This window comes from Lissotriton helveticus, chromosome 10 (genome assembly GCF_964261635.1).
Source record: "Lissotriton helveticus chromosome 10, aLisHel1.1, whole genome shotgun sequence".
Taxonomy (NCBI): Eukaryota; Metazoa; Chordata; class Amphibia; order Caudata; family Salamandridae; genus Lissotriton; species Lissotriton helveticus.
The window spans coordinates 937,346,108-937,373,792 of NC_136071.1; the positions used below are offsets into that span (position 1 = coordinate 937,346,108).

The 27,685-nt window shown below is 44.7% G+C and overlaps 1 protein-coding gene across 2 annotated transcripts in view; it reads left to right on the forward strand.

Annotated features, from left to right (window-relative positions):
- CROT (carnitine O-octanoyltransferase) overlaps positions 1–27,685 on the forward strand; it is a 498,400-nt gene that overhangs the window by 172,290 nt on the left and 298,425 nt on the right. For both annotated transcript variants that reach the window (XM_078663596.1, XM_078663597.1), the window contains exon 5: positions 9,564–9,688. In XM_078663596.1, the coding sequence (XP_078519722.1) occupies positions 9,564–9,688 (125 nt within the window). The remainder of the gene's footprint in view (positions 1–9,563; positions 9,689–27,685) is intronic.

Consider the following 27,685-nt stretch of genomic DNA (forward strand, 5'->3'; position numbering starts at 1 on the left):
TGACATATAACAAACAGTGTAGTGAGATTTGCCACCAATGAAACCTTTCCGACAATCTCAATGCCTAGGAGTCAACAGATTGTCAGAAAGTCTCTTAACGGAAGAAAAATAAATGAGATGTTGTCTGCACAGGCCTTTATTTAGCAACCAAAGTATTTTAGGCTGATGGTTCCAATAAATGCGATTCAGCTGAAACTAACCCACAAAACCTATTCTCCAGCAGTGTTTCATGTAGGAGTGTAAAGGGTTGACACCAGTAAGACAGTGGTATTGTTGATGCTGGCAAGATACAATATCTGTATAGACAGACTGGGTTGAATATAGAGTCCACAGAGTACATGACTGAGAGGAGGAGCAAAGAGATGTGATAGTAAAAGAGTTGGGCACCATGGATCACTGAAGCAGCATCTTTGAATTCAGTGATTTGGGAATACAGTAGCATTTTGGCAACAGACGTAAGGAGAATTAGGATGGGACAGTCTCAAGAGGGTGAAGTTCTTCCTTATTCATGCCATCTCATTTGTTGACTATGTCTCTGCTCTTAAATATACCAAACATAATGTTGCCAAGTCCTACTCTGCATGTCAGATCAGGTAAACTCCCTGGAAATGTCATGCTATCCTCTTGGAGAGTCAGTGGAGTTCTTTTGCAACCACTCCAATGCCTTTCAATAATTCAATCCTCCTAGGGTTTGTCACATTATGAAAAAACATGAAAATGTACAGTTATTCCACCAAATGCCTCAATCTGAGGCGCTATAATTTATTACAGACCAGAGAGCAGCAATCAATGGAATTTAAAGGGAACTCTAAAAGGGGGCTGGTTTCAGAAGGGTATTTATGTTCATTTGCTTGCATGGAACACTCATCACACTTTATTTGCTTCTAGGATCTCGAAAGAATCTCCTTATGGTGCTTCGATTGTGTGTAGAAATGCGGAAGGAAACAGCATATGCAGTTACAAGGATTTCACTTTTAAGGTGGCAATTCAGTAGAGAAGTCACATTCAAAGATAATGAGGTCAAGATGCTCGGAGATGGACCCTCATACAGCAGTTGCTCTCTGAGGCCAGAATAGAATGACAGCACTTGAGGTTTTTGCATTAGGGCCTATAGGTATGTGAGTGAAGTATTACGGTTGTCTATACCACATCTCCTTCAGAAAAGAACTTAAAACCTGGCTATTCGATAAATAATGAACCCACTCCCCAAGCGCCTTGAGACCCTCTGGGTGAGTAGCGCGCTATATAAATTCCTGAACTTGAACTTGAACTATTGACCAGGGACAAACCAGGTTTCAGTGGGTCGCTGAGGTCAGGGTGTCGAGGTGTGTTAGCGTTGAAAAAGATGTGTTTTTAGTTTGCTCAAGAAGGTAATGAGAACTGGGGAATTGTGAATAGGTGGTCTGCAACTGTAGATCTCATGTTACGTTTGTATTGTTTTTGAACTGACTCAGATGTTTTCTCCTGTTGAGTTGATTGAATTGGATGAGAACAATGTCTTTTTTTTATTTTGGCCTGGAAGTAATTGGGGCCAGAGTCTTCAGGGGTTGACGAGTGCCCTACCGCCAAAGTGTAGTTTTTTTTAGATGTTCAGTAAGGTTTTTTTTAATAGTTTAATTTTGAAAAATCTGATCTTTACTACATACTCGATTTGAAAGTTAAGGCTGAAGCATCACAGATTATTCCCAGGTTTCTTACAATAACATTAATGGGAATCGTTTGGCTGAGGAACTTGGAGAGTCCATTTGCTAGAACAGGTGTGTACGCATAGGACAAGAATTTGTTTTGACTACTTCAGTTTTTTTTCCAGAACCATTCAGACTTATATTGTCAGAAGTTCTATTGGTAAGATTGAGAATGAGTTGCAGTCCCCTCACACCCGTAGGAATGCCACCCAAACTCACCTAATCCCAGAAAAAAAGCTCACAAGCCAGCAGTTGGAATAGTTGGAGCTGGGAATCTCATTTGTAAAAGCTCTGTAAAGGAATATAAAAGCACTGAGCAAGTACTTGTTGCAATAATATTGCCTCATTCTTCTTCTGCCACATTGCAGTTGTAAAAACATTATGAAGGCTTGCATTTATAATGTTACAAATAGCAATAGTTATAATATACCGACACAAGAAAACTCGTTTTAAATTGCATGTGTTATTTTACACACATGGCAACGGCATCCGCTCGTCCTGCCTGGCTGCCTCTGCTGGTCACTGCAGATCCTTTCTGTGTACAGCGCACAGGAAAGGAGTGTGATGAAATGTAAGCACTAGTGGTGGTTCATGGTTTGACTGCCATACTTAACGCTTCAGCAACCTATGTGTTTGCGCAGGATCGAGGGGAAAACAACACCGGACCCTGATGAGGTAGGAAAGAATCTCTCATAGTAATCTCTACTTGTCCCTCCTGCGCTTTTTGGTCTCCATAACCGGAACCTGAACAGAAAGCGCTTTGACTTTAGCTCTAGCATATGACATCCTATGACCAGCCGGGCACACTTTTCAGTGGCGTCACCACCATTGTTAATCCTTCCTAGCAAGATCAATTCAGGATCATGGCAAGGAGGAACTCTCTTCTGCTGTGTCCGGTGCTGTGCAGCTAGACTGCCCTTCGATCCACACCTTCAAACAACGTACTTTTCTAAAAATGTACGTTTGTCATAGAACCTCAGTTGGAACTCTTTCACCCAGTGCCGAGAGGTAGTCTTCTTGGTACCGTATACCATAGCTCTCCATAGCTGCTCGGGAAAGTTTTACCCCAGGTTGTTCTTATCAAAATTACTGCCTCCTCTTACCTGAAGTGGTTTATCATGAACATGTGTTGCACACTTCAAATATGTCTGTTAGAACAAAATCCATTAATTCTTTTGGAAACGCGAGCGGCAAGTTATTTTTATTATGCTAGCATTACAAAAATCGGAAGCCCCACACAAAACAGAATCGACTGACAGCAAGAAGCAGACCAGAGGAAAAAGCCTTCCAGTGTTTCACTGCGTGCCCAGATGTGTTTAATGTAATGTCAAGTGAGGTCACGTTTTTACAATAGTGCACAAGCAGTCTCATACACACCGTATAGTCGCCCCAAACTATTGGGGACTTAATTTAGGCAGTGCTGATTTGGCTTCAGAACGCATAGTGCATTCAGTTGTTGAAGGATCCTGGGAAGGGGCGGTCTGAGGAGTCTAAGGGCAAGGCAGGCTACTGAAAAGTTGAGGGTGCCTTTTCTGCGCACCCCTCATGGTGTTGCAGAAGTTTTGGGTTAGCCGTTTTGCAGGCAGCTAGTGCCAAAAATTAAAGCGAACATAACGAGTCAAAACAACTATAATCAAACAAAGCAAGACAATGGGGATCAAACCCGTGTGCACTGGAGAGCTAATTCTGGGGAATATCTTCAACATATTAATACTTCGTGGGTCCGCTCTACTTCTCGTGGTTCACCTTCACCAACCACTATTTACTGACAATCACTATGTTCTAAAAGGAGCGTCAAATATATACAGAAATTTTCTACAATTAAATATTGAAGTCATAAGGAAGATCCTTGAGATATTTTTATTTATTTATTTATTTATTTAAAAGGTTTTATATAGCGCTGCTGGACCCAAGAGTATCAGAGCGCTTTACAGGGAAGTAGAGCAAATTAAGATACAAAGTACAAGTAACAATGTGTAGACAGTTCACATGAGATAAATCTATGCAATTAAATGATGGAAGGGGGCAAAGAGACAGTGAGATACTTAAGGGGATGATGAATATAGAAAGTAAAGTGTTAGAAGGAGGTATCAGGGAGGAGAGTGAGAGTGTGAAAAGAGGGAGAGGTGTTGGGTAGAGGTATGAACCAGATAAGAGAAGGAGTGAGCAGGGTCAGAATCAGTAAAAATTAGGTACCCCAATATTTGTTGAGGAGGAGGACTTTGAGTCTCTTTTTGAAGAGAGGGTAAGAGGGGTTGCAGCAAAGATTTTTGGGGATATCATTCCAAATAGTAGGAGCATTTCCAGAGAAGGCACGTGATTGAGTCTTTTTACCTTTTATTTTGGGAGGGATCAGGACAAGGGAGTTAGTGCTCCTCAGAGACCTGGAGCACCCTGCTTTCTAAAGTTTGTTTGAAAGGTAAGAGGGGGTGTTTTGGTGAAGAGCTTTGTGTGTGATGCACGCAATCTTGTAGAGGGATCGTCCTTCAATTGGGAGCCAGTTGAGATTTTTGAGGATGGGAGAAATGTGGTCAAATCTTTTACAGTCAGAGATAAGTCTGGCAGCTAGGTTGAGAACAGATTTAATCGGTGCAAGATGGATTTTGGGGGTGCCAGCAAGTGTGGCGTTACCTTAGTCAATTCTTGAAAGGACAAGAGATTGGACAACGATTGAAATCATCAGCAGGAATAAAGGGTTTGATTTTTTTGAGGTGGTGAAGGGTGAAAAGAGCACTTTTGGCTGAATTTTTAATGTGGGGGTTGAGATTAAGATTATGATCAATACTGATGCCTAGGGATTTGACAGAGTTTGAGGTGGAGAGGGAGCAATTAAGTGCTTTGATATCATTGATCCAGAGTTGAATGGGAAGGGAATTGTTTTTGGGAGTGAAAAGGATGATTTCAGTTTTTTTAGGATTCAATTTGAGATGATTGAGATGGAACCAGGTTTGGACTTTAAATAGGGTATCATTGAGGTGAAGAAGGTCAGTGTGGGATTTGACCTTGTAGTATAGTTGAGTATCGTCAGCATAGAGATGGTAACTGATTTTGGCTTGTTTGAGAATGAGAGTGAGTGGTTCCATGAAAAGATTGAATAGAGTAGGGGAGAGGATAGACCCTTGAGGGACACCGAGTGAGATAGGTTGAGGTTTAGAGAGGCAATGACTGAGCTTGATTTGTTTTGACCTGTTATGGAGGAACGAGGAGAACCATTTGAGTACAGTGCCTTCAAAACCAAATCGATCTTTGAGAGTTTTAAGAAGGGTTGGATGATGGACAGTATCAAATGCAGCTGAGAGGTCAAGGAGGATTAGAAGTGAGGATTTGCCCTTATCTAAAGAGCGATGAATGTCATCTGTGATATTGAGCATAACAGTTTCGGTACTGCATCCTTCAATAACAAACCCTCTCGCAGTAGCTTTGAAGGAAACCCAGAGGATATGAAGAGGAGTTGTGGGAGTAGAGTTAATTTGAAAGAAGTCATTGTAAAAGTATGAAATGAGGAAAAGAAAGTAGGGTCAGTAAGGAGTGCAGAATTAAGCACCAGCGAGAAGATTTGGGAAGAGGAGGGAGTAAGTCCATATCCGTTATAATGGGGGCATGATCTGAAATAACAATAGGTTCAGTAGAGGAGGATAATAGAGATTGAGTGAGAGAAGGAGAAAGAAAGATATAATCAAGTCTAGAAGAGGAAGCATGAGGGTGTGAGAAAAAGGAGTAATCCAAAGTGTCTGGATGTGTGAGTCTCCAGGAGTCGGAGAGATGTGTTTAGAGTATAGTGTTTATACATTGTTTGTGAGGGATGAAGCAAACAGTAGATTTGCAGTCAAGGAATGGATCTATGATCTGATTACAATCTCCTAAAAGAAAAAAAACATCTTTGTGTTGTATACATTTGCTAGTGATTAAAGGCCAAAATGAACAGTCAGGTTGAGTAGGACCATAAATATTAAACACAGTGAGAGAAATTGAGGTAATCAACAGTTTAACCAAAATCCATCTCCCTTCCGAATCTTTTTCTTCTAATAATACTTTACATTTCAATTTCTTATGAATTAAAATAGCAACTCCATTTCATTTATTGGAAGAGGGAGAAAATAAAACTGTACCGACCCAGCTCCGTTTTAACTTAAGGGATTCAATATCATTAAGGTGGGTCTCCTGCTAAAGAACAATATCGGGGGTAGAAGAGGATAAATGAGATAATACTCTCTGCCGTTTAATACGGTTATTAAAACCTTTTACATTCCAGGAAATAACTCTGTATTTGCAAAGAAGGTGAACATATTAGCATTAAGAATCAGGAAAAAATATGAAAACATCATAAAGCCGAAAAGAGAAAACAGGAAAAAGTCAGAGAAAAGAAAACAGGATCGAAAAGAAAGGAGAAGGGGAAAGGAAAGGAAAGAAAGGAGGGAAAGAAGAGAGCAAAAGAAGAGACAGTACATATCCAAAGGATGACTGAAAACACCGTACCTGAAAAAATTAAACAGGAGGAGGTGGGGGAGTGACGACACTCTACAAGATGGACCTTGCAAAGGGAGGAAATCCAACCGCACCAGGACAAAGACAAATTGGAAAGTTGACGAGTAGACCCACGCAGACTCAAGGAAAAATATAAGGAATCTATGTTGGAGGGAAGGAGCCACGCGGGATAAGGGGAAGAACTTGATAGGTCTACGAAGGGTATAAAATGGGAAATAACAATAAGAAAGAGAACAACAGGGTATACACTACAAAATACTCAGTGAGCCAAACATGAGAATAGAAGACGAAATAACAAAGAGATAGGAATTCAATACAATATGTAAAATATCCAAAGGGTAAAATGAAAGGTGTGATAACAATAGATGCGTATGAAATACCAAACAAGCATGCGTAAACTTTCAAGGTAGTACTAACAGTGTAAAAATGCACCTAAAACATTTAAAGGAAGAAACTAAACAGAGAACAACAGCAAAAATACTGTAAGAAGAAAAATCGACATAAGCAAGCAAATAGGATGAGAGATCAGCCACATGAAGAGGTGGGCGTATCCATGGCACCACTAGACTGGAGATGAATAAAGTTATTTAGTTCATCAGGGTCTTGAAATGTCCAGGTTTTATTTTGGTAGGTGACCCTAAAAATACAGGGATGAAATAGGCCATATCTAGCCCCCAAGGAACGTAGGGGTGCACGAAGATTCAGAAACTCCTTCCTTCTGGATACTGTGGCACTCGAGACATCTTGGGAAAGGAACACTCTCTGATCCAACCAGGAGACTTGACGTTTAGATCTGGCAGCAGAAAGGACCGAGAGGAGATCCGTAAATTAAAAAAAAAGGATAATTACACCTCTTGGTTTCTGTGAGTCAGATGAACGCGGACCAAGCCTAAGAGCTCTCTGGATACTAAGAGAAGTGGTAGGAGGCATGTCCAATACCTTGGGAATGAAGATGGTGAAAAAAGTAACAGGATCATCTCCCTCTAAAAGCTCCAGAAGACCATAAACGCGAAGATTATTCCTTCTGTTCCTATTTTCCAAATCCTCAGTATGTTGGTGTAGAACACGGACCGAATTCTCCAAGGAAGAAATACGTTGAGAGTTATATTGAACCTCTGAAACTTGTTGCTCCACAAATGAGATTCTAGCATCCATGGACGCCCATTTATCCTTTAAAAGTTTCATATCTCTGCTGGTATCTTCAACAAAAGGGCGCAAATACGAATCTCCTCTAAAAGCAACTCCATAGAAATTGAAGATGATGGTTTATCTGGAGACGGAGGATCCTGCTTCAAACGCTTGGAGGAAGCATTGGGAGGAGAGGATTTATTTGATGACGATGGTGTTGAAGAAGAACGATGTGGAGCCAGCCCAGCCATTTTATCTACGTTTGCAGAGACGTTGGAGGAAACTGGGAAGGATGCTTTTTGTGGAGACTGAGAAGAGACAAAGACTAACTTTGGTTTGCACAGTTTGCCCATGCGAAGAAATGTTCCTGAAGATATGGAGTAGAATGAAGAGTAAAGTGTTCATCAGTTCAGACAACCAGAGGCAAATGAATATATGTAGAACAGGAGACCAAGTAGGATGGATCAAATTATGCACCAAGACACATCAGGAAACTATATAGATAGATAGATTGAGTTATGTTTGGAAACATCATCAAAATCCTGAACAATGGAAATAAAGCAAAAGGTATAAAAGAGTGGTGATACAGTGAACACTGGAAGTCTGAATCCAAAGAAGAGTAAAATCTGTTAATATGGCAAAGTCGAAGCTGTGGTGACACCAGGAGTTAGAAAGTGCAAACCATTGAGGTAATGAACAGTTTGCACAATGATAATGATAGAAATGAATTCACAATTCAAATGGCGCAGGAATTATGTAGCAGTGCTCAGCAAATCAGCAAACAACAAAAAATGATTGACCGGCATGACATGCGAACAAGTCACAACCCAGGCAAATACGTCAGTCGTCAAAGAAAACTGGCACTGAAGTGAAAATAGTGAAAAATACACATTAAACTGGAAATGTGGAGGAGGAAAAGAAAGACCATGGTCATAAAGGCTGTTTCCTCACTGAGTACACTATCGAAGGCTCAAAGCGTTTGCAGAGGAATAAGCGAGTGACAGCAAAATGGCGGGCATCTTCAAAGAGCAAACGCAGTAATCCCGGAAGAGTTGAAACGCGGTGCGGCGCTTAAATGGACTGTTCAGCTATCGGCGAACATAATTCCCATCAAGAAACAGGCAAGCTACAGACAGTGACTAACCTGTATAATTGTGAGCGCACTGTCGTAGGTTCGAAGCGCTTATGTGAGAACAAGCGGGTTTCCTCAAAATGGCGGGCGTCTTCGAGAGGAAAAACGTAGTGGTAGCGGAAACAGTGAAACGCTGTGCAGCGGATGAAAAGGAGCGGCTCATCCGACGGCGAACATGTTCCGAAGAAGGTGGTTGTAATTCCGGTCGTGAAAGTCCAGGAAAGAAGACCCAAAAGCTCTCAGGAAGGGTCCGGTGTGGCAGAGAAACGTCCCTATGCCGCCATCTTGCGCGGCGCCGAGACCAGGCCCCCACTCAGCTCCTGTCTTAACATCTGGCATTTGATTGTTCCCACCCAGTCCATTTCCTGCCTACTAGTCCACCCCACCCCTCAGTCTTCTCTCTTGCAGCTTGTACTGTTTCACACCCTGATCTCTAAGGTGGAACTATGTCACTACCGATACTGTTCTAGGGGCGTGGCATAGCGATAGTTGTAAAAATGTGTGCCCATGTACCTATGCCTCTCTATAAAGATCACATACTTGACCAGCTGTGGACCATTTGTTTTGCAAGTAACTCAACTGAAGGTGAAACGAGAAAGTAATGCAGATTCTGAAAACAGGATAAAGACATGCAGTACTATCCCTTTTTTTCACGCGGGATATTGAAATGCAAGAGATACTAGTGATATATAGAAAGATTTACTTTGATTCAAGTTGATGAGAACAGTTTTAATATAAACGCGAATCACGGATAGAGCAGCTGTATAACTTTTTGTGCATATACTTCACGTGAGCCCTGGGCAGATAAAATAAAGTTAAATGAAAAGCATTCACTGCTAAATGAGTTGAACTTTCTAGCATCTCCTTTTCTTGCAGTTTACCCTATGTTTTACCACTAGCTAAATGTCGGCTGAAAGGTATAACAAAAAATCCCAGCAAGCTAATGACGATTGTGAACAACAAGCAATCTGCTCTTCTGTTAAAACAAATTCTGAATGCATTAATATAGCTGTTCTGATGCAATTAATTTGACTGTCTACAATGAACATTTTTGATATGTTTTTTGATGCTTTGTATTTCCATGTTTGAAAAGGTAAACTGCTGTATTCTTGTTACATCTCTCTGCCTTACAGAGAAAAGCTGCCTGTACATAAAGCTGGAAATCGACCTATGGATATGGATCAATTCCGAATGGTGTTTTCCACCTGCAAGATTCCCGGGATTACAAGGGATTCGATTGTCAACTACTTTAAAACAGGTAAAAGATTGACTTAAACCATTCTCATTGGGCATATTGTTTTTGCTGGAGTTGTTAAAATGTTTCCACAGTTAGTTCTGCATTAGTTCTGTTTCAATGCTGTTTTAAATCAAATAGTTAATACAATTATTTAGACTAATGTGTTGTGGTAAATAAATAATTAATTACCGGTTCTATTTTTTAATACAGTGAATGAAACAGATAGCTCAATAAATAAGAGTCAGGATTCGAGGTATCTTGAGTCTACAGGCTTTAATCAGGCATAAAGGACAGGAACAGGACAGCCTGCAATAGTACGGGATGGCAGCTGCCAGGGAAGGGACAAGGGAAGTCAGGATGGCTAATTGGCAACTTTTAATATGGGTGCACAGTATATATACTTAAACAAATACATTACATTCATTACAGTAGGCGTAGCAGTAGGCGTGACTCGTAGCAGTCGCGAAAGATAAGGGCAAAATGATGTAACAAGAAGGCGTGTACAGGGCGTATACATAGACATGTGATGTAAACGTAACAGAAGTGTCATAAACGGGGCGGAAACATGGAGGGGGCTACCTGAGCAGCTGGGACCTTTAACCTAGTGGTGCGCGCAAACGGGCAATGACGTGTTACCAGGGAGAACTGGGGGCTATGACTTCTGCGCTAGAAGAGGAGACTAAAGTCTGGAGTGTCAGAGCGACATGTACCTAAGACATATCTGGTATCTGGTGTTTGGAGTACATATTGATAGAATCCAAAAGTTATCAGGGCAAAGGCTACTAGACACTAAGACTGGTGCGTGCATAATTCTACATGTATTGCGTGTACGAGGAATATTCTATGAATATTAATACAGTATTTCTCTTACATGGAGACATAAAGGCTAGACCATGACGGAAACTATTGATGCGATGCAGTAGCTTAGGAATGCAGAGAAGGAGGGCTGGACTGATAACTAGAATCATAACATACTCTTGGCAGACTGGCAGGCAGAGCCAGGCCGAGCCGGGCACTGTGAGGCAGAAAGTAAGCAAAGGGTCAGGGATGCAGGTGGGGGCTGTATCGCTCCTCGGAGAGGGTTCAGGAGACAGGAGCTGAATCTGGTGTCCGGGCCCTTTTGAGGCCTAGAAACGGGGACAATTCAATGGGTTAACGTGCACACTGTAAAATGTAGCAACGTAGGTTTACATAAGCCTAATATTCGTTGCTTTCACAAGGACTGGAAACTGGCATACTAGAGATGGACATAACTGTAATTGCGTCTTTAATCGATCAGAGGGGAATACATGCATATCGATCATGCACATATAGCATAATATGGGGAACACGTAGGCACATACAACATGGCAAAATTTACTTTTCCACATTCCCTCCTTGTGCCCTACGTTTCCATCAGGAAACATCAATATTCATGATACCATCTATCATTTCATATAGCATCATTTGCTCGTCTCGATTTGTCTTGGAACGAGATTTAGGACTAGGAATACAAGAGGTAGCACACATGCCGCAAATCGCAGGGCCACATTGTATACAGAGGCAGCAACTGAATATGATCATTACTGCAATACCTAGGAATGACAATACTTTCCATCCCAATCGAGGGGCAGACGAACATATGCGGTCTGACCACAAACAAAATAAGAATGACGTGAGGCTTTGAAGATAGATTTCCCACTGTCACTATACTCGACAATAATAGTACAATCACTATGTCCTACATGTGCGGAACCATTCTTTCTGACACATAATTCGCCTTTGACTGGTAGTACTGAAATAGCAGGCAAATCTGGAGTAGTATCGGACTGAACATTCAGGACCATGAAATTCGAAGAATAATTACCTAAATCATACACTTCATTTTCTAGATCTAACCCTGTTCTATGGAAAAGACCCTGCTTGTCTGGAAAACATGTTCTATTCAGAAGGGACATATCATTGGAGGATGACGTTAACGTGGACCATGCTCCACACGAACCATTATGTGAAAACGGATAAGGAAAGAGTGGCAGAACTCCCTTCGGTGTCTGGAAAGGGGGAAGTCGACCACACACCCAACAATTAGTGGCATTGCTGGTCTGGTGTGAATAATGTAACATTCGGATGAATGTGTTATTACGCATAGCGAGACGATAGGATAGCTCGTGAGGAGGCAGATCACTAAATGTGTGCTCTACTGTAGCATTAGAAAACATATGTACATTAGAAATTGGAAAACATAAATGTAATGCATAACTTGTGCAGGTAACCATAAGACTCAAAAATAATAGAAAACATAGAACAATAATACATCTTTTAGAGTTTCGACTAACTCTCTCACTGTGGGGGTCTATCTCATACATGTCAGGAACCTGTCTAACCGTTTCACCCGAGAGGGACTTAGACAATTAAACTGGCTGACTTATTTTACTAGACCGGAGTTTCTCTTTATACTCCTGCTGCGGAGTTTTCTCTAACAGGGGAGGCTTGAGTTCAAAGTCTGTTTTTAGGCAGTCTTTAGGAATAAGGCAGTCCTTAGCAAAAGTCTTTTCTCGTAATCCATGGAACTTCTTTATATGGCTCAGGTGGACCCACCCCTTCCTGCCCTCGAGTTTCACCGCGGTCCTTGTTAGCAAGATCATGCGAGGCTCCTTCCAGCGGGGCTCCAGCGGACTTGAACGATCAAAATTTCGGACGAATACGTAATCACCGGGAACGACCTCATGCGGTTTCACCTCGGTGTTGTCTGGAAATGCGGCGGCAACCTGTGAACGACAAGAGTGTAGGGCAGACATCAAGGAAGCTAGGTAATCTGTCAGCATATTACTGGAAACATCTGTAATACTACGGGGTCTAGGTGTACCCCACATGTTTGGGGGGCGGCCGAATACGACCTCATACGGGGACAGACCTGATCTAGAATGTGCAACCATCCTCATATAGAACAGAGCAACTGGCAGAGCTACTAGCCAGTCTACACCTTTTTCTCTACATACTTTTGCTATGCGGATTTTCAAAGTTTGATTATGTCTCTCTACGAGACCGGCTGCTTCAGGATGGCGCACACAATGGAACTTCCACTGGTACCCTAACAGAAGGGAAACATGTTTCATGAGTTCGGATGAGAATGGCTGGCCGTTATCTGAATACACGACCCTAGGGAGTCCATAGCGGGGAAAGAACTCACGAACCAACTGCCTGGCAGTGGTCGCGGCTGTATAATCTGGAACTGGATATGCTTCTGTCCACCTGGACAAAGCACATACAACTACGAGGACATACTTGAAACCTCGACATCGCTCCATCTGAATATAATCCATCTGGAGGACTTCAAAAGGGTGGTCAGGAGGTTGGAATCCACCTTGTTCCACCGGGACACTTTTACCTGGATTGAACTGACAACATATCATGCAGGTACGGACTTTCTGCTTGGCTGCAGCTCGTAAATGCTTGTTGAACCAAAGGTTCTGAATACTGTCTAACATAGCTTTTTCTCCTAGATGTGCTGGACTATGTGCGGTATTAATAATGACTTGAACCATAGAGTCGGGGAGAAACCATGTGGCTTTTCCCTTCATCAACCATCCTTGATCTGTCTGGACCCCTCCTTGTTCGGACCATTTCTTGATTTCTTCAGGAGTAGCATGTAACTGTATGTCTATGACATCTTGTGTAGGGTCCTTAACTGTCATACAAGTAGTCTGATCTTGAGTGAATGTCTGTGTCGTGTTAACTGGAATGTCTGGAATCTGAGCTGTAAGCTTGGCTGTTCGATCTGCTAGATCGTTACCTTGGGAAATGATGTCAGTGACTTTCGTATGTGCCTTGCACTTCATGATAGCGATAGCTGTCGGTAAATGTATTGCATCTAACAGAGCTTGAATGAGGAGACCATGCTGAATCTTGGTTCCATGAGAAGTCATAAAACCTCGTTCTTGCCAGAGCACTCCAAAGTCGTGTACGACTCCGAATGCATAACGTGAATCTGTGTATATGTTTACTTTCAGGTTCTTGGCACGTATGCAGGCTTGGGTCAGAGCTACCAGCTCTGCTGCTTGAGCAGACAGGGTGTCAATACGATGTGTTTCTATAACTGCGGTGTCAGTAGTCACTGCATACGCGGCTACTAGTTCTCCTGCACTCGTTCTCATACATGAACCATCCACATAAAGTGTCAGGTCAGGATCAGGTAATGCAATATCTGTCAAGTCTTGTCTTGGCTTTGTCATAGTGTTAACAACTTCCACACAGTCATGTGTGGCAGGATTTGAAGTAACTGACGGTAACAGTGTAGCAGGATTTAGAATGTTGCAGCGTCTGATTTCTATGTGTGGCTGGAACAGTGTAAGTTCATAACCTGTTAAACGTGCAATTGTCAAGTGCTGAGTCTGTGTTAGGTTTAAAAGAACTTCCACGGAGTGTGGAACTTGTACTGTCAGGGAATGTCCTAACACTATGGAATCACTTTGTCTGATAGCTAGAGCTGTGGCTGCAACTGACTTGAGGCATGCAGGCAGAGCCTGGGCCACTGGATCTAATGTGCTCGAAAAATAAGCACAGGGCTTGTATTGTCCTGCTTGATCTTGTGTGAGAACAGATAATGCAGTACCATCACGTTCTGTAACAAAAAGTGTAAAAGGCTTACTGTAGTTGGGTGTTGCTAGAACAGGTGCTTGACATAAGGCTTTCTTTAATTCATTGAAAACAAGTGTATGTTCCTGGGTCCAAGGGAGGACAGTCGATACGGCTGCCTCCTGTGTCGTTAACTGTATCAGTGGCTTGGCTAGAAATGCATACTGAGGAATCCATTGTCTGCAGTAAGAAGTAAGGCCGATAAAAGCTCGTACCTCCTTCTGTGTATTGGGCTGTGGAAGACTCGCTATTAACTGGATACGGTCAGGTGTCAACTGCCTACCCCACTTGGACAGCAAGTGTCCCAAGTATACCACTTGCTGGACACAGAATTGTAATTTAGAAGGGGACACCTTGTGCCCCTGCTCGGCTAGAAAATACAGAACTGTAAGTGACGCACGCTCGCAGTCACGTTCAGAACGGGCTGTGATCAGTAGATCATCGACATACTGGAGCAGGGCAGTGTCAGTTGGCATGCGGATATTGTCTAGTTGTCTCTTAAGTGCTTGACTGTAAATACTAGGACTTTCTGTAAAACCTTGAGGAGCTCGTGTGAATTTATAGCTTCTTCCATTTAAACAGAAACCGAAAAGGTACTGGCTGTCTGGATGAATGGGGACACTGAAAAATGCATTCTTGAGATCGATAACTGTGAAAAATGTGGCTTCAGAATCAATGACTGTCAAAAGGGATGAAATATCTGGGACTACTGGATACTGAGGTATGATACATTTATTAAGCTCTCGAAGGTCAATCACTAATCGATATACTGGGGGTGCATTTGGATCAGTACGTTTCAGGACTGGAATGATAGGAGAATTACATACATTGGAGTCAGTTTCTACAACCACTCCTTGAGCAAAAAGTTCATCAATAATTCTGGATAAGGCTGCTACAGCCTCAGGTGGCAATTTGTACTGTCTGATTCGTGGCAAAACTATACCTTGCTTGAGAGTCACACGATGGGGTGTGATATGCATACAACCTACATCAGTTGGACCTTGCGCCCATAAATGCTGTGGTACATTCAATAATCTTGGATCAAAATCACGCAATACATAATGACCTTTAAAGTCTCTCAAAAACAAACGGACCCCTTCTGGGGAACAGCAAATAACTGCTCCTAATTCTTTTAATGTCTTGATGCCTAACAAATTTTCTGGACATGATTTCATGAGTAACAAATCAGTGGTTCGGGACAAGGGACCAACTTCTAGAGTAACTGGTTTCGAAATTTCATTAACAATTGGCTTTCCTGAAAATCCAAGGGAAACATTTTTAGAGCCTGAGAGCGGAGCCCCTGGAACCTCGTCGTGACTGATAGTAGTCCTACTTGCCCCTGTATCAATCAAAAACTTTCTGTCTTTCCCTAATACTTGACTGTGTACATAGGGACCCTCTTGATCTACAGGTATCTCGATGAGAGGCAAGCCTACCTCCCTCTCTAGGCTGTTTCATGAATACGGCTGATAATCTGGATACTCTGTCTGAGCATACTGGTACATCTGCTGTGTAACGTGCTGTGTGGCAGCTATAGGCTGCGGTGCTGTAACTGTCTGTTGTGCATTCTGTGGTGACTGAGAAGTCTGTGAAACTTGTTCTTGTCTAGGCGGACGTGGTCTCTCTTTAGTCTTACCGGTAGCTATGTTGTGTTTCAGAACTGCACACTCGTTTATAAAATGACCTGGCTGTTTACAGTAATTGCAGGTCCCTTTAACGGGAGCTGTAGGATGACTGGCTTGATTCGGACCCCTCTTCTGACTGTCTTGTGGAACGGATTGTGCAACTAATACTTTCATTTTCGTGTCTTTCATACGTCTTCTTTCGTGTTCTTGCTCTTCCCTGATTCTGTTCTGGTGATACTGGAGCATTTGTAACATTTGTGACGGAGTATTAGCTTGCCAGGTACTTTCGACTTTCAATACTCGATTTGTAACTTGTGGACTTGAATTCTCGACTAGTTTGGTAACAAAAAGATGAGGGTACGACTCACTACTTGTTTTCAGACCACTGTTAATAATAAAACATTGTTCGAATCTAGAATAAAAATCACTAGTATCTTCATCCTGTTTCTGTTTACAGGCTGAGATTGCATCCCAGTCTTCCTTTTTCGTGGCTAGTAATCTTGGCAAAACTTGTATCAATAACTCGGGTAATTCTTTAACTTTACCCCCCAAGACCGGTACCTGGTACTCGTGAATTTTCTTCAGCTTCTAGAACTGTCCAATCTATCTTTTTCTCTCCCACCTCCCATTCTTTTTCCTTGAGTTTTTCATATACCCCTGCGGCCACAGAACTTTTAACATTTTAATGATATCAGGATACGTGTATTCTCCCATACGGAGCATGTCTTTTAATTCACGGTGGAACCCTGCTGGGTCTTTATCGTGACAGGGAATTAACTTTTTCATCTCTAAGAGTTCCATCTTTGTGATAGGGGTGTAAACAAATACTCGTTCTAGTTCACCACCCGCTGTCCTAACTGGGTGTACTTCTCGTAACGGATGCTGTCTATCTATGCAAAATGATTTACTTTCTGGAGGTGAAACATGAACAAAATGTGGATTTAAAGACGTTCGATATTTGTGGCGCTGTTCTAGAATGGTACTAATTAAATCAGTACCTAAACCTCTCCATCTATACTGGAGTAACTCGTTCAATACATCATGTAACGGACCTGGATCAGAATGCTGTCCCTCATACAGTGTAATGAGGTGCTGGATCATATACATACCCACCAGTCGCTGCTCGGCTGGGGGCAGTTTCAGAAACATTTGTGCCACTATTTCGTCTGGAAAAGTGGTAGAATCAGTAGTCCACCTGACTGCTGATCGGGCTAATTCTTGTTCATGCATGGTACTAAGCTCACTATAACCTATTCGTGATTTCAGAATGTGATCGGTAGCTTGGAATACTTGCTCAAGAGAACCTTGTTCTGGTGCTGGAGGAGGGAAAACTTTCTTGTGATCTAGGTGGGCCTCCGGATACCTCGGATCTTGGACTCTCGGCTTGGGCTCTGGTCGGGACTCGCCGCGTTCCTCACCGCCTCGTCTGGATGCTGGACCGCAACCTCCGTCTCCTCCGTGGGCCTGAGGGATACTTGAAGCAGAAATATCTGCACGTGCACGGTATGGTTCCGTCACGGCTGCAGAGGATCAGGGGGCCTGCGTGGCTTCGCCGGCGTGTGGGGAAAGGGCAAGTCCCTGTTCGGGCGCCATTATGTGGTAAATAAATAATTAATTACCGGTTCTATTTTTTAATACAGTGAATGAAACATATAGCTCAATAAATAAGAGTCAGGATTCGAGGTATCTTGAGTCTACAGGCTTTAATCAGGCATAAAGGACAGGAACAGGACAGCCTGCAATAGTACGGGATGGCAGCTGCCAGGGAAGGGACAAGGGAAGTCAGGATGGCTAATTGGCAACTTTTAATATGGGTGCACAGTATATATACTTAAACAAATACATTACATTCATTACAGTAGGCGTAGCAGTAGGCGTGACTCGTAGCAGTCGCGAAAGATAAGGGCAAAATTATGTAACAAGAAGGCGTGTACAGGGCGTATACATAGACATGTGATGTAAACGTAACAGAAGTGTCATAAACGGGGCGGAAACATGGAGGGGGCTACCTGAGCAGCTGGGACCTTTAACCTAGTGGTGCGCGCATACGGGCAATGACGTGTTACCAGGGAGAACTGGGGGCTATGACTTCTGCGCTAGAAGAGGAGACTAAAGTCTGGAGTGTCAGAGCGACATGTACCTAAGACATATCTGGTATCTGGTGTTTGGAGTACATATTGATAGAATCCAAAAGTTATCAGGGCAAAGGCTACTAGACACTAAGACTGGTGCGTGCATAATTCTACATGTATTGCGTGTACGAGGAATATTCTATGAATATTAATACAGTATTTCTCTTACATGGAGACATAAAGGCTAGACCATGACGGAAACTATTGATGCGATGCAGTAGCTTAGGAATGCAGAGAAGGAGGGCTGGACTGATAACTAGAATCATAACATACTCTTGGCAGACTGGCAGGCAGAGCCAGGCCGAGCCGGGCACTGTGAGGCAGAAAGTAAGCGAAGGGTCAGGGATGCAGGTGGGGGCTGTATCGCTCCTCGGAGAGGGTTCAGGAGACAGGAGCTGAATCTGGTGTCCGGGCCCTTTTGAGGCCTAGAAACGGGGACAATTCAATGGGTTAACGTGCACACTGTAAAATGTAGCAACGTAGGTTTACATAAGCCTAATATTCGTTGCTTTCACAAGGACTGGAAACTGGCATACTAGAGATGGACATAACTGTAATTGCGTCTTTAATCGATCAGAGGGGAATACATGCATATCGATCATGCACATATAGCATAATATGGGGAACACGTAGGCACATACAACATGGCAAAATTTACTTTTCCACAGTGTTGTAAAGGGCAATTCTCAACTTTTTCCCCCAGTATTGTTCTTTGTGATGCACTATTCTGTCTCAGTAGTTTAATGAAGATAACTCAAAGATAAAGATATTTAAGCATTAAGTGAAAGAGCAGATATCTAAGCGCACCCACTCTGTTTTTTGAAGAAGGCTGCTGCTTATAATGGAGGGTGTTATCCTTCTCGAAGTTTCATGAATGGGGTACATAACATGTGCTGCAGCTGAGGTTTGGGCCATGAGAAGCAAAGTAAGTGAAAAGTGGACTTGCGGAATCAGATACCTTTCACTCGGCCGAAGTAATATATCTTACCATAATGCCTCCTCCTCTTCTAATGATCATTGTATTGATGCCTGATGACATCTTTATTGCTAGGTGCTTTCAGATAGACTAGAATAGTAAAAAGTCCTGCTTCAACTGAAGCATGCATGACAATAAAAACAAAGTGATTTAAAAGTATTGGAAACCCGGATAGATTTAGAAGAGAGGCTGTCCTCTTTAAAGAATATATTGTGCAGCATTTCATCCTTTAGACTTAGGCCTTATTACAATCTTTTTTTAATAACAATTTTATTTAAATAATAGAAAAAGTACGAGGCAATGACAAATCGGCAGGCAGGTCCATCGTAAAATGACATGGTGCACAACACAGAAATGCAATGATATAAAATAGTAAAAGATCTTCTTAAAACTCCTAACCCCCCGATGGCGCAGGATATATCGGACACTAGATGCAATCAATTAGCGGCATTTTTTGAGAATAAAATATTAAACATCTTACAATCTCTACCGCAAAGGTCCTATACTTATGTTCCTGCGGACTTTACTGCTCCAATCTCTGGCCCCTCTCTGGATTCCTATGCCCAGATATCCAGGGACGACCTCCAAACTGCTCTGTCCGCCATGAAGAGTGGATCCCCTAATGATCCGGCACCCATGTATATTCTACAGCATGTGGGACCTACCATCTCCCCCTTGGCTACGGATCTCATTAACGCCTCGTTTGATCAAGGGGTGGTTCCCCCTGGTTGGAAGCAGGCAGTAGTAAAGGCGCTATTAAAAAAACCAGAACTTGACCCCCTAGATTTAGCCAACTTCCGACCAATTTCTCTGCTGCCAGGTGTCAGCAAGATCGCGGAGAAAATTGCAAATCAGCAACTCTCTGCTTTCTTGGAAACCAATAGGTTGCTTCGCACTTCTCAAACTGGTTTCCGCCCTGGGCAGGGTACTGAGACCGCTCTATTAGCAGTGGTCGAGGAGGCAAGGTGCATCTTGGATTCGGGAGAATCAGCCGCGCTGATCCTCCTGGATCTAAGTGCAGCCTTTGATACGGTGGACCATAAGATCTAGGGGTAACGGGCACAGCATTGCTGTGGCTTACATCCTTTCTGAAGAATAGAACCTTCCAGGTTTGGGAAGGAAGCGCGCGCTCCAAGCCATTCCCCCTCCAGTGTGGGGTACCTCAGGGCTCATCACTGAGCCCTACTTTGTTTAACATGTATATGGCCCCCCTGGAGGATGTGGTTACTCCCTTTGCGATTAAAGTCATTACGTATGCAGACGACACCCAGCTGGTCGTCTTGCTTTCCCTGGAGAAGGGTAACTCAGAAAACCTGCATAACTGCCTTTCTGAAATTCACGCATGGATGTGTTACTCCCGACTTAATTTGAACGGCACAAAGACAGAACTCATGCTTCTGGGCCAGCAAATAACATCTCTTCCTACCTCCATCTGGCCATCGTGCCTGGGGGACTTCCCTGCACCGAAGAAGGAACTTAAAAGCTAAGGGGTGTGGCTTGAGCAGGACCTCTCCCTCAGGACACAGGCAAAAAAGACCGCCGGCGCCTGTGTGGGCTTACTCCGTTCAGCCCGTAAGATGCTTCCCCTATTACCGGCACACTTCAGGAAGTTGCTTATTCAGGGTCTAATCCTATCCAGATTAGACTATAGCAATGCCCTTTTTTTGGCCGCTCCGGAATCAACTATTAACATCCTTCAGCTCGTCCAGAACTCAGCAGCCAGGCTGCTTACAGGCACTCCCCGGAGATTATCGGCTAAACAGGCACTCAAGGCCCTCCACTGGTTGCCAGTCCGGGAAAGGATTAAATTTAAGTCCTTGTGCATCACTCATAAATCCCTTCAGGGCAAAGGGCCCCCTATCCTTGGAAACATGCTCTAATCCTATAAGGCCACCAGGTCTCTGCGCTCTGCTCATGGAAATTTGGCCACAGTTCAAAGAGTCAGGAAGGCCCGAACTGGAGGACGCCGTTTTTCGGTCAATGCCGCGACCTTGTGGAATTCCCTTCCGGTTAGGCTTCGATCCGAACCGAGCTACCTGAAATTTCGAAAGCTCCTGAAAACGCTCCTGTTCCCACAGGATGCATAAAAACCTGTGCCCCCCCCCCCCCAGTTCCCCTCGGTTGTCCTCTGTACTCCAGCGCTGGTACGCTCCCGGGCAGCCATGCGCTTTTATAAATCCTTTTTCATTTCATTTCATTACATTTCATCACCATAGCAGACCCAGAAATGAACCAGGGTGCCATCTTCTCGTCTGAGCAGAAAACAAAAAGAGGTAGGAGACATGAATATCTCAATAGCATATAAAACAGGTGGGATCGTACAGTTAAGCAGTCATTACGGAAGCGAGGGCGTGAGTTCCACATCATTCATTGGCTGATCCAGCAATAAGTCTCTTTCACATTGCAGTTCTATGGATGGGGAGACACAGATATCACCCCTGTACTTGTTCCATTTCCCCCATTTATGGTCCCATTTCTTGGGGCACCCTCTGTGTTTGAACACCTCTTTCTACGCAATCATTGCCCTATCCATGTCCATAGCCCAGTCTCGCAGGCAAAGAGCCGTCCCCACCCTCCATTTCTGTGCAATATTGCGTTTTGCGATGGCCCATCCCATTGAGGACCATGTTTGTTCAGCCTGTGTGAGATCAGTGGCCTCCCACACATTGCGGAGGCAAAGCAGGGGGGAGGCTTTCAAGGTCTTGCCGCAAGCCCTTTCCATTTGTTTCCTAACTCTATCCCAATAGTGCCCCATTAGCGGGCAGTCCCAGAAGATATGGAAGAATGTGACAGTCTGGTTGCAGTGTCTCAGGCATAGGGGGTGAGGTCTTCTACCCAGCTTAAGTAGTAGTTTTGCATCAAAGTATACACAGTGGAGGATTTTCAATTGGATTAGCCGCAATCTCATGGGGATGGCCACTTCCTTAGGGGAATCAATCGCATCACGCCAGTCTTCATCATCTATGCTCCTCAGGTCCGACTCCCAACTCCGTCACAGACATTGCATAGGATCAGGGTGATTGTTTACCATTTTTTTTTTTAGGTAAGGGATATCGCTTTTGTGGGCATCTGGTCGAGTATCAATCTGTCCTCTAGAGGGAGACGCATGCAGGGGGAGCTCCCTGGGCATGGCTGCAAATATCGAATGACTAATCTGAAGATATCAGAAAGTTTCAGTGCGTGCCAGCTGATACTTGGTCTGTAGTTCGGCAAAGGTAGCCAATTTCCCCTTCACCCACATGTACCCCACTGTTGAGATGCCTAACATATCTCATCTGTCAAAGCCAGGGCATAAGAAAATCTGGTTCCTAGAGTGGTGTGGCTTTCGTCAATTGGTTATGCCAGCCCCACTTCTTCATGATTCCATGCCAGACCTCCACTGTGCGTGCGGTGGGACCCGTAAGATTAATCTTACGGGGGTTTGCGTATACAGCCCTTGTGGTATCTTCCGGTTAGGGGGACTGCTGCCCCTGACTGCACCCCTTCCCTCATGTTCAGAGTGGTGGCAAGCGCAAAAAGACCTGGGTATCAATCTTAGTCCAAATAAGAACCTGCACATTTTAATACAAGAGGTGGACAAAATAGGTGTCAGAATTGAAGATGAGTTCAAAGTGATTTTCTCAGAAAAGTTGGTCTGTCTTAAGAACGATGTGCACAGGATCAGACTAAAATAGAATGCGAAACCAGTATCAGCCAAGGTCAGAAATCTGCCGATTTCAATCCAAGAACCTGTGGGAGAAGAATTGGAGAAACTGTGTTGTTTGGGAGTGATTGAACCAATGGAGGCCACGGAGTGGCTAGCACCCATTGTAGCAGCGAGGAAAGGGGATGAAGCTGTGCGCTTATCTATAGACCTAAGGGCACGTAACAAGGAAGTGATAGTGGACAAGATCCCCTCTCCAACATCTCCCAAATGATGAGCAGGCTTGCTGGTGCCAAGGTATTTTCCACTCTGGACCTCTTATCAGCCTATTATCAGGTCAGGCTGCACCCAGAGTCACAAGATCTCACGGCTTTTGTTACACCTATGGGGGCCTACAAGTGTAGGCGTATGCCCTTTGGACTTGTCTCGGCTGCAGCCGTTTTCCAAAGGACCATGAGCAACCTTCTAAAAGGGTTTCACGGAGTTCTATGCTACCAGGATGATCTGATCTTTGGAGAAGATAACACTCAGCATGAACGTAGGTTCAGACAAGTCCTATGGAGATTCTTAGAGCAAGACCTAACAGTTAAGAAGGAAAAATGTAGAATTGGGTGCTCAAGGATAGAGTTTCTGGGACATAAGGTAACTGAAGAAGGTATACTTCCCAAAACAGAGCTGCAAAACACCATCCCAACCTAACCCCTCCTAGAAGCAAAGTAGAGATCAAATCCTTCATGGGTATGATTGAGTTTTATAGCAAGTTTGTCCAGAACTTTGCCAGACGTACCTACCCGATTTGTCATCTTCTCAGGAAGGGGGTAACTTTTGACTGGAGTGAGGCATGCCAAAAAGAATTCGATGACTCCAATAAAGCACTAGCCGAGGCACCTAATCTCAGAATTTTTGTTCCCGGTAGGAGGACTTTCCTGACCACAGACGCAAGCACTAAAGGGTTGGGTGCAGTTCTGACCCAGGAAGGAGAAAAGGGGGAAGACACCATAGCGTTCGCATCTCGATCCCTACGTCAGGCAGAGTACAACTACTCGGTTATCGAGAAGGAGGTACTTGCGGTACATTGGGCCACCAACAAATTTAGAGATTTTGTGTGGGGAACGAGGTTTGACATAAAGACTGACCATAAGCCCCTGGTCGAAGTCTTTAACAAGAAAGGGTTGGACACCATCTCGAGCAGGATAAGAAGGTGGGTAGTGAGCTTGCAAGAATACACCTTTGGGGTAGAATACACACCAGGCGTGAGGAATTTAGCCACTGACTGTCTCTCGCGTGCTGGTGGGGGAAACCCCTGGAGGGATAGAGGATGAGAACAGGCTAGGTGAGGAGGACTATGAGATGGAGAATGGGAACATGTGTGCCATCACTCAGAGGGTGGTGGATGAATAACACTGGAAGATAGAGTTGGAGGGTGATGTGCTTCTTCAAAAAGTATGTGCCAAGACCAAGGGGGGTTGGTCTGACTTTGACAAGAGGAAAGAGTCTCTCAGACCATTCTGGATGGTCCGAAGTAAGCTATCCGTGGCGGATAATTCTCTTCCGTGGTAGCAAGTTGGTTCCGCCACGGAATTTGCGAGACGTTTTGGTTAACTTGGCTCATGAGGGTCACCTGGACATCACCAAAATGAAGCAGACGTTAAGCCTAGACTATTCAATCAATCAATCAATCATTCATTTGTAAAGCGCGCTACATACCCGTGAGGGTCTTAAGGCGCGGGGTGGTGGGATGGAGGAGGAGGGATGCTACTGATCGAAAAGCCAGGTCTTGAGAAGTCTTCTGAAGGCCAGCAGGTCCTGGGTCTGTCGTAGGTTGGTAGGGAGAGTGTTCCAGGTCTTGGCGGCAAGGTAGGAGAAGGATCTGCCGCCGGCGGTGGTTTTCCAGAAGCGTGGAACTGTGGCGAGGGCGAGGTTGGCAGAGCGGAGGCTACGGGTGGGGGTGTAGAAGCTGAGTCGGTCGTTGAGGTATGCTGGTCCGGCGTTGTGTAGGGCTTTGTGTGCGTGGATGAGGTGTTTGAAGGTGATCCTGTTGCTGACGGTGAGCCAATGCAGGCCTCTCAGGTGGGGTGTGATGTGGCTGCGTCAGGGGGTGTCGAGGATCAGTCGTGCCGAGGCATTCTGGATGCGTTGCAGCCGTCTCAGGAGCTTAGTTGTTGTTCCTGCGTAGAGGGCGTTCCCGTAGTCCAGTCTGCTGGTGACCAGGACCTGGGTGACAGTTTTTCTCGTGTCGAGGGGGGTGGGGGGGTCCATTTGAAGATCCTCCGGAGCATTCGGAGGGTGTTGAAGAAGGAAGCAGAGACGTCGTTGACCTGCTTGGTCGTGGAGAGGGCGGAGTCGAGGATGACCCCCAGGTTGCGTGCGTGGTCGGTGGGTTCTGGGGCCGTTCCTAGCGATGTTGGCCACCAGGAGTCGTCCCAGGCTGAGGAGGTGGGGCCGAGGATGAGGACCTCATTCTTGTCTGAATTCAGCTACAGCCTGCTGTCCTTCATCCATTCGGCGACAGCCTTCATTCCTCTGTGGAGGTTGACTTTGGCTGTGTGGGGGTCTTCGGTGAGGGATATGATCAGCTGAGTGTCGTCGCCGTAGGAGATGATGTTGAGGTTGTGTTGTTGGGCGAGTGGTGCCATGTAGATATTGAACAGAGTCGGGCTGAGGGATGATCCCTGTAGAGCGTCGCAGATGATCTCGTTGGTCTTGGAGTGGAAGGGTGGGAGGCGGACGCTCTGGGTTCTGCCGGAGAGGAAGGACGTGGTCCAGGCCAGGGCCTTCTCTTGGATTCCGGCGGCACGGAGGCGTGCTGTTAGGGTGCGTTGGCAGACTGTGTCTAAGGCTGCTGATATGTCCAGAAGGATGAGGGCGGCTGTTTCTCCTTTGTCCATAAGGATCCTGATGTCGGTGGCGGCGATGAGGGCGGTCTCGGTGCTGTGGTTGCTGCGGAAGCCGGACTGGGATGGGTCCAGGATGTTGTTGTCTTCGAAGTAGCGGGTCAGCTGTCTGTTGACGATCTTCACCATGACTTTCGCCGGGAAAGGGAGCGGGGAGATGGGCTGGAAGTTCTTGAGGTCGTTCGGGTCCGCCTTGGGTTTCTTCAGTAGGGCGTTGATCTCGGCATGCTTCCAGCTCTCTGGGAAGGTTGCTGTCTCAAAGGAGATGTTGATTGTTTTCCAGGGATGGGGTGCGATGGCTGTACTGACTTTGTTGAAAACGTGGTGAGGGCATGGGTCAGTGGTGGCCAAATATGCATATGGAAATAGAGAGGAGGATAAGGGAGTGTATACCCTGCTCAGCCAGCGACAAGGTACTCAAATAACACACACACCCCATGCACTACAGGACTCTGGCGGAAGGCCCGTGGGTGATGATACTTTAGCCATAGTGGGACCATTATCAGAAGAGAACCGCACCCTGTACATCCTGGTACTTATGGATTCATACTCCAAGTGGCCTGAGCTGAAGTTGGTGTCTGAAATAACTACCAAGTCGGTCATTGAGTTGCTCCTGGAGGTGTTCCTCCGTGAAGGGTTACCTAGTAGTATCCTGACGGATAATGGAGTACAGCTCTGCTCTAGAGAAATGAGGGAATTCCTAGAGTGTAATGGGATCAAGCACAGGTTGGGTGCTCTCTACCATCCGGAGAACAACGGGATGGTTGAGAAATTCAACAAGACCATCTAAGAGTGCATTCAGTTAGCTAAGGCAAGCAGATTGCGTTGGAAAGACGAAGTGGTCAAACGTCTAGAAGCTTACAGGTTTACTCCCCATCACACCACGGGCATGACACCATTTGAGATATTGAGAGCTAGAAAACCCAATTCTAGGTTGGATGAAATGGTACAAGGGGTGGGCGACTCCCATCCGAGAGACAATATGGAGGGACATAGAGCAGAAGGCCATGGCGGATAGGAAGAGAAGTTTTGATAAAGCTCATGCCGTGAAAGAGATCTGTTACAAGGTAGGGGACCTTGTTAAAACCCAAGCTCAGTTAGGGAGGGTAAGATGGTCAGAGTTTACAGAACCTACAAGAGTTATCAAACTTTTCAGAAATGCTGTCAAAACTCAGGACGGGCGTATCTGGAACCTGGGCAGAGTGGTAAGATGTGCTGTCCCCACTGAACATGGGGACATGCCTAAAAGTGAGTAGTCAGGCAAGCCAGATTCTGCCAGGTTTTGTAAGTCATCAGCTGATGGGAGGATCAACACTCACCAGAGGTTGAGCGGTAGAGTTGTCTGTCATCCCAAATATTTTGAACAGTATGTTGATAAGTAGTCCTGAATTTTTCTTGCTCTATGTTCTTGTTTTTCTCTCTGCAATTGTAAAAGAGGGGTATGTATGGTATTTTCCGGTTAGGTCGACTGCTGTCCCCTGACTGCACCCCTTCCCTCATGTTCAGAGTGATGCTTTCCCTTTGTGAGGACTTGTAGAATGTTGCCACACTGAAGGTTCGATGTTGAGCTCCCTGCGTGGAGATGACGGGCACCGGCGGTGTGAGCTGTGGCTGAGTTCATGTTTGATGAACCTGAATAAAGATCTTCTTTCACAAGCACACAACAGCTTCCTGTGAACTGTATTCCTTTGTGGATATCTTACTAGATTTTACAACCCTATTGTATCCTCCCTGTCACAAAAGCCAGCGGTCTGTGCGAAAGTTCGAATTGTCCTACTGCCAATATACCCATCTATTAACCGCAACCAGTTGTGACGCCTGGTAATAGAGTTGCAGGCCTGGCAGTGCTATGACTCCGTGGTACCATCCATAGTGAGTTTATTCATGGCTATTCGCGGTGCCCGTACACCCCTTAGAAGACCCCGTACTACGTTATCGATATTGGAGAAATAGACGTCAGGGATCGTGTTGGGGGTATTTTGCAGCGCATATAGGAAACTTGGTAGAGCAAGCATTTTAAAGAGTGCCTCTCACCCCAAGAGGGTAAGGAGAAGAGACTGCCAGTGTTTAACATCCGATTTCAGGCGTGTTAGAGGCCCCAGCAGATTACTTTCATAGAATAAATGCGGATCTG